We start from the raw sequence: 10,827 nt of genomic DNA on the forward strand, positions 1-10,827 counted from the left end.
AATTCACTGGAGCCAGTCAGTGCTGATCCTATGCTATAAAGCTTTCAACCGCCTGGGTTACTTGAAAGATTACATCTTTCCCCATATTCCTACTTGGCCAAACTTCAGCAGATGGCCACCAAAGAAAGGGCCTTTCCAGAGATGGTGACACAATTGTAGAAACCTTCCCAGAGAAGCTTATCTAACAGCTACATTATGGCCCTTTAGCTACAAGGAGAAGACTCTTTTATTTTCCCAGACATTTTAAGATTAAGGCCATTTCAAGATTGCTTTTATGAACCTCAGTCTTCAAGGTGTTGCTGTGGGCATTTTTGTATTGTTCAGGACTGATAAAAAGAAGTACTTATTCACACAGCACATAGTTAAATTATGGAGTTCACTGACAATGGGTGATGGCTGGCAGTCTGAATGGCATCAAAAAGGGATTGGACAGATTCATGAGGTGGGAGGCTATCAGTGACCACTAGCCATGCTGGCTATTTTATTTCTAACCCATTAGCCACATGGATCCCTGGGTGGGTTACAAGAACGAAAACCATAAATACAACTATCTGCTACTTCCAGAGCTGGCATGCCTGCACATACACCAGCTGCTGTGGAGCTTGGGCAGGAGTTCTTGCTCCCGTCTTGCTTGTGGCCAGCTGGTTCACCATTGTGTGTATGTTATTTATCATATTTGTATGCCACCCCACAGCCAGAGGGTATTTGGAGTGCTGGACTAGATGGACCGTTGGTCTGATTTGGCATGACTTTTCTTATGTTGTTACTGGTTCTATTCAGTTGGTATAGTAGTGAGGGTTTTAATGCTAAATGCATTACTTAAATTTTGCAAATTGACTGGAGGACTATGTTGAGTTGGTGGTATCTAAGCGCTGAAAATGAGTTAAATAAGCACTTAAGTTATCTCACAATTTAATTGTGGTGTGTTTCTCTTCACTTAATATTATGTTACTTCTAGAACTGCTTTGCAAAATAATCTGCTTTCTAGTCTCTGTCTCAGAATTATGATGCTCTGCATTCCTGTTTTTCTAGAAACGAGGATACATGTACGGAAACCCTTGGCTGCAAGACTTTAAGCCAAAGCGGCTTGCCTTATGCACACTGCAACTGTGGAGAACAGTTAGAAGGCAGATGATGGAAAGAATGTGACTGCGGATACAGAACGCACTTGAAATGTTACTTCTGCACAATGGTGGAGAAAGAGCTGGAGCTGGAGCCAGAATGTTTTCATCTTCAGTTGACCTTTATCAGCATTGATTCTTTAGCATTATTTCTACACTTACATTCTCTTTAAGAAATATCACTCATCTCCTTCCTTCACCTGCATTTAATATTTGGCAAAATTACACAGTAACATTGAAATGTTTATCATAAGGAAATGGTTACTTTTATACTGTTATTTTGTTGTGAAAAAATAACTGAGAAACTAAGGGTGTAACATTAAAGGTATATTTAATTGAATACATTGATTGCCATTGTATTTATGAAGAGATTATTTATTCTCTTTCTGTCATGGAAGTGATTCCCAAAATTTGTCAATGCTGTAACTGATTTTTTTAAACTGTATATGTAACACTTTAAATATTAAAATAACAAAAGAATCATTTTTGCAGCTTTATTATGCAGACAACTGGTGTAATGTGCATTGTGTGGGATTTGGGGATTTGTTGTTGTTGTTAGTCGCAAAGTTGTGTCTGACCCATCGCGACCCCATGGACAACATTCCTCCAGGCCTTCCTGTCCTCCACCTTCTCCAGGAGTCTATCCAAGCTCATACCAACTGCTTCAGTGACTCCATGTAGCCACCTCATCCTCTGCCGCCCCTTCTTCTTTTGCCATCTATGGTTCCCAGCATTAGATTCTTCTCCAGGGACTCCTTCCTTCTCATTAGGTGGCCAAAGTATTTGAGTTTCATCTTCAGCATCTGGCCTTCTAAAGAGCAGTCAGGGTTGATCTCCTCTAGGACTAACCGGTTTGATCGCCTTGCGGTCCAAGGGGCTCGCAAGAGTCTTCTCCAGCACCACAATTCAAAGGCCTCAATCCTTTGGTGCTCAGCCTTCCTGATGGTCCAGCTTTCACAGCCATACATTGCAACTGGGAAAACCATAGCCTTGACTGTACACACTTTTGTTGGGAGGGTGATGTCTCTGCTTTTTAGTATGCTGTCTAGATTTGCCATAGCTTTCTTCCCCAGGAGCGTCTTTTAATTTCTTGGCTGCAGTTCCCATCTGCGGTGATCTTGGAGCTCAGGAAACTAAAATCTGTCACTACCTCCATTTCTTCCCCATCTATTTGCCAGGAAATGAGAGAACCGGATGCCATGATCTTAGTTTTCTTAATGTTGAGTTTCAAGCCAACTTTTGCGCTCTCCTCCTTCACCCGCATCAAGAGGCTCTTTAGTTCCTCTTCACTTTCTGCCATTCAGTGGTATCATCTGCATATCTGAGGTTTTTGTTATTTCTCCCAGCAATCTTAATTCCATCTGGTGATTCATCTAGCCCTACCTTTCTCATGATGTGCTCTGCATGTAAGTTAAATAGGCAGGGCATGGTGCCATCCTCATTTTTCGGCGCCAGGCGAAGACCTTTTTATTTAAACGTTATTTTGTTAATATTATTTTATTCTTTGGCCAGGGCGACTTAATTTATACTGTTAAATAAATAACATCATATAAAACAATATAATTTATGTATGTGAGCCACCCCGAGGCTTCGGCGAATGGGGCGGCATAGAAGTTCCCTAAATAAATACATAAATAAATAAACTTCTTTCTCAATTTTGAACCAAATCAGTGGTTCCGTGTCCAGTGCTCACTGTTGTTTCTTGACCCGCATATAGGTTTCTCAAGAGACAAATAAGATGGTCTGGTACTCCCATCTCTTCAAGAACTTGCCACAATTTGTTGTGATCCGCACAATCAAGGCTTTAGCATAGTCAATGAAGCAGAAGTAGATGTTTTTCTGGAACTGCCTAGCTTTCTCCATGATCCAGCGTATGTTGGCAATTCTAGTTCCTCTCCCTCTTCGAAATCCTGCCCGTACTTCTGGTACTTCTTGGTCCACATACTGCTGGAGCCTAGGGTTTATAAATACACACTGCCTGTTACATTCACGAATTGTTCGTTCTGTTTTACAAGCAAGTCTCGATTTTTCACTTAAACCACCTAAACCAGCTTCCTTGGCATGAATGCACATGAACGTCAATTTTTGCGGAACATTAGCCTGTGGAAAACGTTTGCCCTTCGAGAACAGCGTGCTTCCTTCTCAACTCATGCTGCAGTGGAATCCTCTAAGAATTCAAAGATCAAGGGCAGGGCTCCTATCCAGCGTTGCGTCTGAAAGCGGGTGGGGAGCGTGATACTGAAAATTGCGCAAGGAGACAGTGCTCGAGATAAGCTTTCCTTGCGTGGCGGGGGGGCCTTCGGAAGCACCCTAATCCTCTCCCGCCGTGGTAAAATAGCCCGATTTGGGAGAGCCCCGCGCGCCCGCCCACACGCAGGCGCGCGCCTGCCTCTCGCAAGGAGGCCAAAGGAGGCGACGGCGCTCCCCGCCCCTCTTGCGCGCCGCCGCGCCGCCAGGGGGCTGACGCCGCCCGCGGGACTCGGAGCTCGGGCGGCCTTCCGGGCCCCGGTCGCGTGGCTCGCCGCCGGGGAGGACATGGGCTCGCAGCGGGTCGAGCTGGGCTTCGTGGAGTCGGCGGCTGCTTGGCGGCTGCGCAGTGAGCAGTTCCCGTGCAAGGTCGGCGGGAGGCCGGCCTGGCTGGGCGAGGCTGCTTTGCCGGGCCCTGAGAAGCTGCGGTGCGGCGTGTGCGGGCGGCCCTGCGCCTTCCTGCTGCAGCTGTACGCGCCGTCGCCGGCCCGGCCCGACGCCTTCCACAGAAGCCTCTTCCTTTTCGGCTGCCGCCAGCCCGCTTGCTACCGCCCCGCCGGTCCCAGTCCCGGCTGCCTGAGGGGTAAGGAGACGCGTGCATCGCTCTGGCAAGTCTGCCTGCGATCGCGGCTCGGGAGCTCAGCGCGCTGCGGCCCTTTTGGACTACAGCTCCCATCAGCCCCAGGCAGCAAGTCAGGGATGAGGCGAACTGGAGGACGTCAGTCTCGTGTTAGAGCTCAAAATTATAATTTATCTTGTTGTATTTTATAGTTTTAATTGTTGCAGGCCAACCGAATAGCTTTAGCTATTGGGCAGTTTAGAAGTATAATAAAGTCACTAACAATAACCTTTTTTGGTCAGATAATGTTTGCTATGGTTAATAATTTACATGTGGGTGTGCTTCTCTCAAGTTTTTAGGAATCAGTTACCTCGGAAGAATGACACTTACTCTTTTGATCCACCTCCCGAAGAGCCACCACTGGAAGAACCGCCTTCCGTGAGTCTGCAGCTAAAATGTGGAGCAAAGCTGTGCAGAGTCTGCGGGTGTTTGGGTCCCAAAACTTGCTCTAAATGTCACAAGGTTCATTATTGTAGCAAAGACCATCAGCTTCTTGATTGGAAAGCAGGACATAAGGCATCATGCATGCAGCCAGGTAAGAGACTAAAATATGCTTGAATATAGAGTAAATAATATTTAAGGGCTGTATTAGACTTGCATGTGCGGGCCACTGAAGTTGTTGCACTTTTATTTTCATTGGCAACCAAATCCTGAAGGAGTTTCCAGCCACTGAAGTAGGCATAAGCAGAAACTGCCTCCTCTGCTGTGGTTAGTGGGGCTAAACCCAAATTGGAATGCTCTACTGTGTTTTGTATAGACACACTATGAAAAACTGGATGTTCACCAGATGTTTCCCGTGTCCTTAAAATTCTTGCCACCATCTGTACTAGAGTTGCGGGCAATGATTCGTGTCAGTCAACACATGGGAAGAAGTCATGTCACTGCAGGCAGGGTTCTGATGTTGTTCCTGCTCCTACAGGCAAGCAGGAGTTTGAAAAAATAAATTAAAATGTGGAGACATAGCAGCTGTGCCTTTAAAATGGAAGACTGCCATGCTCTTATCTCTTGTTGGCACCACATCTCCCAATGGTCTGTCAGTAAGCCAAGCAACTACTTCCTCCTCCTCTTTCGGTCACTGACTATCTTGTACTATCTGAAATTGTTTGATTGGGAAAATAGAGAGCATGTGAGCAAGAGACAGTGGAGACCTTCCTCCTGCTGCTCTTACACTCTTGCCTGTTATTTCAGGCTTTCCTGGTGAATGGAGGTGAAAACACAATAAGCAAAGATGCACAGCATCCTGCACTGAACAGTTCCTGAAGTGAGCAGAAATGCTACTTCTTATAATGGTGCTGCTCAGTGAAGCTTGCAGAAGGGAGCTCTTCTGATTTGTTCTGTGGCAGAAATGAGCTTTTCTGCTCAGCTTTGGCATTCCTCTAGAAAGTTCAAGATCCTGTTGAAGTCACAGTGGTCCATGAGCAATAGAACCAATAGACAGGTAGCAGCCATTAGTGCTCAGCATTGTCGTCGTCTCCTCCTCCTGTTTTAAACTAAGATAGAGAGGCTGGTTGATATTGATGCATGGAGAATTGCTTCCTTCCTTCTCCAGTCCCTCCTCTTAGTAGTTTCACAAAGGATGGAGGAGAAGGAAGAAAACACACATGCAGCTGGAGGGAGTTCAAGGTCCTTGAGCAGCTAGCCTACGGTATACAGTTGCACTTGTATATAAAGTTTCTCATGCATCAAACTAAAGTGACTGCAGTGCCAAAATTATTCTGCTGCTACTAATACTAATGTAAACTTAATACTAACATACATTTATACTTTTGAAAGCATTGGGAGGTAGGAACTGTCACATGTAGTATATAAAACTGATCCAGTATGATAATGGGCACTTTTCTATGTGAAATAAACAATGTAGCTGTGTTTTTACTGTGGCCTGTATTTAGTAATATAGCCCAGTGTATATTTGTTACTGGTTTTAATTTTTTCCCTCCTCCCCCAAGGAGAATATTTAAGAACAAGTTCAAGGTATAGTCAATATGTTTGGAGGTATCCAGTTATTCACTGCAAAACATCTTTGCTTCCCTGTCCTCCCACCCTGCAGAATTTAGATAAGGCTTTTTAGCCCATCTAGTGAGGGCACTTTAGAGTGGGAAGAAACTGGAAGAGGCTCTGGATAAATGTTCCGCTGGGCTCTCCAGTCTCTTCTGCTCCCCATTCAGCAGAATACTTCCAAGGTTACTTTTCTGACCATGGAAAGCAGCTGGTGTTTTTATTTTCTGTGCTGTGAGGTGCTGGGGTTTTGAATCTTAGACTTCTCTTCCAAGGCTGGACCACTGTCTCAGAAGGGGGAGATCTGAACAGTTCTGTGGTCCTTGGAACACTTACCCAGGGATCACAGAATTGCTGTCTTAACACTTGCCCAGTAGTCATAGGATTGCTCTGAATGTACAGGACAAAATGTGAATATGGAAAAAAAAATAACCCAATCATGTTGGGTTCACCTTTTGTAGATAAACCGAATGTTATGATTCCAGATCATAACTTTCTTTTCCCCGAGTATGAAATTGTAAGAGAGCCAGAAGAAGCAGACTCCTCCAGTGTCAGTGAAAGAGAGAATGAAGATCTGGAGAAAAATGAAGAGTCCACATTTGCAGATAATACATGTAAGAATTTTTTTCCATACTCGAAGTATTTTTAAGCTGTATGCCTACCGTTCATAAATAAGAGTAACCTAATGCAAATAGGAGTTGTGATCATGATAAATTTCCCAGTGTTGATACATCATTCTGCTAACCTGTATTCTTGCCCTGAGACATTTAAAATTAGTATGATCTTAGATTTGATTGGTGCAAAGTTGCTGTGAAAATGAAAATCTCCTTCTTAGCATGTTGTTCTGACTTACCTTTTGAATACTTACAGTTCAGGTTAATTGATAACAATGGAATTTACTCCTAGCTAAGTCTGTATCTGATTGCAACATTCAGGCAGCTTTTATGTTGAAGGACAGAAATCATATTATCTGAAAGTGAAGGTATCTTTTTAGACTGTCTTGAGCAAAGAATATGACTTGATGAGCTTTTACGATGCCAGCTAGAATTACAAGCTCTCCAATTATTTTGCATGTCTAAATAATTTTGCCACCTGTTTTCATTCTGGTGATTTTATTAGGCTAATTTGTTTAGGTTAAGATGTTTATTGTAATCCAGCTTGTGAGGGCTTGGCCATAATCAGCAATATGGGCATCCTATAAAAATAAACTCTTCTTAACCTAGTCTCAATACTAATAGAATGAAATATACTTCATACAAAGAAACCACTTATTTCAAAAGGCAGTGATGAAATCTAAGGTGCTGTTTAGACAAAAATGTCCTACAGTTCCCAGCATGCACCATCCTGCTATGCTGGCTGAGGCAAGCTGGAAGTTGTAGGTCTGTTTCTGCCTCAGAATGTATAGGACTGTATCCAGAGAAAGGTGGTTTTAAAGAAGGTGGTTTTGTTTGCGACTGCCATCTTGCAAACTGATTTTATTGTTGATTTAAACTTTTTGTAGCTCATATTTCAGGACAGTAACTTGTTCCAAACAGGCTGGGACACAAAAACCTGATAAAAATAAACTATTATTAATTTAAATATATATTTTTGTTTTTTCCTCCTAGATGAAACTTCTGAATCCCTAGATGAGAATTTCCTAGAAGCAATGGCAAAACATGAAACCCAAGATGACAAGTTTTTTCAAAAATTTAAAGAGAAAATATCTTTGGAACCAGAACAGGTTTTGAGAATGCAATTTTTGCAATCTCCCCTCTCCCTTGTTAATATTAGTGCTGGTGTTGATATAGTTTAGAATTCTGTTGGTGTGAATTCATTTTTGAACCACTAGGGCTTCATAACAGTGAAGTACTTGGGATGAGAGACAGAGGTTTAGTTCAAATGAACTGCTAGCAGAAATAGGAGAGGTTACAGGAATTTCCAAAATTGCAAGAAAAACTATAGTATCACTTTGTATTAAAAACAAAAATCCAAAACACAGTAGCAGAAGTGAGCGGTCTTAAACACGGCATGAAGAACCTTGCCAGGTAAGATAGAAGGCCCAATGAGTCGGGCATCTGGGAAGCAACAAACAACCTCTGCTGTTCTTACCTGGCAACTGGCATTCAGAGGATTGCAACCTCAGACTCTGATCCATATGACTCGTAGCAATTGAAAGCCTTATTCTTCATGTCTATACATGTGCTGTGTGAGGAACAGTATCTAGGAGAACAGTGGGATTTTCATGAATGGCCTAGGCCCCTTCTTTAATTTGGATCAGAAAGCAAGCAAGATTGAGGGCCTGCATGGCAGCTTTTCTCTTGGTATAAAAGAGCTAGAACAAACATGTTTAAAAATTTGTCTAACATCACAAATGGTTTCATTCAAAGCCATGTGTTACTAGAGCATGGATAACAGTGGCCAGACTGTATGTCCATGATGAGTCTTAGTTGGTGACAAGTATAAGTCATTCTGAAAGCAGTAGGATTCAATTTGGTGAAGACAACATTGCACCTGTGGGCTGTGGTAGGTTATTCCCTCTCTCAGCAAGCCAGGATTTTAAGTTTAATCTCTGCTGAATCCTGGCTGCTGCTTCCGTGCTCTGTTTTACTTTTTTACTACATTAAACCATTTTTATTCTTTATATAGATTGTCTTGTTACTCATGTCTTTGTTTTACAAACTAGAGTGGAAACATCGAAGAGAAACATTTATTATTGTTTTATTTCTATACCTCCTGTAGCCAAAGTTCTCTGGGTGGTTTACAACAAAGTATAAAAACAATAAAATACCATATACTATATAACACACTATATATTGCAACAGCATGAGTAAACTTTTGGACCACAGTTCAGAGAAAGTTGTTGGAAGTGTCCCTGAAATCAACAGCATTGAACTTGGTTGCAAATGACAGGTTTCACTTGTGTTAAAAGGACTGGAACACAAGTAACTTTCTCTGACCTTGGGCCTTTCTGTGTAGTTTAATCTCCAGCCTATGATTTCTATTGAATTTCAGGTTATCAGATACTGCAGAGATGGAGAAGGCCCCATCTGGATTTCAGGGGAAAATATTCCTGAGGAGACAGATATCCCCAACTGTTTGTGTGGTGGTAAAAGAGTATTTGAATTCCAGGTACAGAAATTTGGTTAAACTGTGTGCAACAATATTCATAAAAGATAGCAAAACAGAATTTTAAGAGTAGATGTGATGATCTGCTTTTTATAAATTCCAAGGTTAGGGTTGGGCTATCAGGATTGTCCAGAAGACACAGTAGCGAGGAATAATCAATATCCAATATAATCCTTTAAATTAGAAGCTTTTGACTAGGTAGCTTTTAGGCCTGTATTCCCAAGAGAAACCATGTAGTCTGTTCATGGCCTTGACAGATAAATTGGTATGCCTCATGGCCTGTACTGCATTCCTTAGATAAGAAATAGGACAGCTGGGTCATATCCACCTTCGTGTGTTTTCTAGAAAGCAGAGAGGCGGCTATAAAATCTGTAACCTAGTTAGGCAGCATTGGTTTCTGGTTGGGACCAGGAGTGCCCAGATACCCAGGCAACGCAGCACTCCCAGGGTGGACATGCATTGTACAAGGAAGCCCTGTGTGTGGAAGGGCCATATGTGTAAGCCCTGCTTTGCTTGCTCGTAATCTGTATCCTTATTCTGCCATTATATGCAGTCAAAACATTTAGCATCTGTAAAAAAAGTGTTTATGCTTCTTTCTTGATATCTTGAAGCTCAAGTAAGGTACCTTGGCTGGAACAGGCCCCTTAGGGTAAAATGGTGAGGTCTGAAGTCATAAGAAAGTCTCAGTCTGGCAGACCAACTGCATGTAGTCACCTTGAATTCCATGCTGGATAAAAGATAGAAATGTAGTAGATGGCACTAGGAATGCTTTTTAGTTTGCTAGTAAGGTTCTTTGCATCCTGGCTAAGGTCTGTATTATAGCTACCTTGAAGCCTAAATCTATGCATTTTAACTCCAAATGTTAGCTGAGGAAGATAATTGAATATTTACTATTCATTACAGTATAATATTACTGTAATCTTGGCCTTCTGCCCTGGAAAAGGAGTTGTGAATTACTGTGAACCTACAAAAGGATGTAGAAAAGCATTTAAATCTGTTCATATCACTTGCTTTCATTTTGGGTGGAAGCTTTTGAAGGATATAATAATGTAATCAATAAGCTTTCTAAATGGTCAGATAAATTTAATAGTAACTTAGCAGTTCTGATTGATCAACATGGTTGGAAAAAAACCTGTTGGGTATTTCTCAGGTTATGCCACAACTTCTGAATCACCTAAAAGTTGACAGCCTTGGAGAAAGCATTGACTGGGGAACACTGGCTATCTACACGTGTGCTGACAGCTGCAACTTTGGCAGCCAGTACACTGAAGAGTTCATCTGGAAGCAGAATATCTCCAGCTCTGCCTGATTTATACAAAATCTAAACAGCAGGATGCCTTTCTTCACTATGATTAAAAACCTCTTGCAAGCCTAGAACTGTTTATCATTGGAACATCTGCACTGAATGGCTGGACAAAAGAAATGGAACACTGTCATTAGTGACAAGATCAATCTCAGAGTACAAGCATGACTTTTAAAAAACATTTAATAAAACAGTTGCTTAAAGCTGAGATAAGACTAACATAATTACACTGTTGTAATTTGTAACACTCCTGTTTTGTTCACCCTGGCTTCTGGCTGACCAACAGTGACTTTCAGGCTATAACTCAGTCAGGAATCACACTTCTGTACCTTCGCCCTTACACAGAGGGAGGGACATGAAGGTTTTATTTCCATGTATAGAAAATACAAATCAAAGCTACCTACCCTGGTATCAGTAAAGACCAGGCATTATTA

The 10,827-nt window shown here is 42.2% G+C and overlaps 2 protein-coding genes across 3 annotated transcripts in view; both read left to right on the plus strand.

Annotated features, from left to right (window-relative positions):
• Nucleotides 1-1,601, plus strand: part of GNPAT (glyceronephosphate O-acyltransferase) — a 38,223-nt gene extending 36,622 nt beyond the window's left edge. For both annotated transcript variants that reach the window (XM_044420840.1, XM_044420850.1), the window contains exon 16: nt 1,033-1,601. In XM_044420840.1, coding sequence (XP_044276775.1) covers nt 1,033-1,076 — 44 coding nt within the window. In that variant the 3' untranslated portion in view covers nt 1,077-1,601. The remainder of the gene's footprint in view (nt 1-1,032) is intronic.
• Nucleotides 1,602-3,618: 2,017 nt separating this feature from the next.
• On the plus strand, nt 3,619-10,612 carry PDCD2 (programmed cell death 2). Its single transcript, XM_044420874.1, has 6 exons — nt 3,619-3,951; nt 4,280-4,522; nt 6,444-6,596; nt 7,590-7,705; nt 8,977-9,093; nt 10,241-10,612. Exons 1-6 carry the CDS (start codon nt 3,657-3,659, stop codon nt 10,397-10,399), a joined length of 1,083 nt encoding a protein of 360 aa, XP_044276809.1. The 5' UTR covers nt 3,619-3,656; the 3' UTR covers nt 10,400-10,612.
• The last annotated feature ends 215 nt before the right edge of the window (nt 10,613-10,827 follow it).

The sequence above is a fragment of the Varanus komodoensis genome, unplaced genomic scaffold, assembly GCF_004798865.1.
Source record: "Varanus komodoensis strain SLA01 unplaced genomic scaffold, ASM479886v1 scaffold1, whole genome shotgun sequence".
Lineage (NCBI taxonomy): Eukaryota > Metazoa > Chordata > Lepidosauria > Squamata > Varanidae > Varanus > Varanus komodoensis.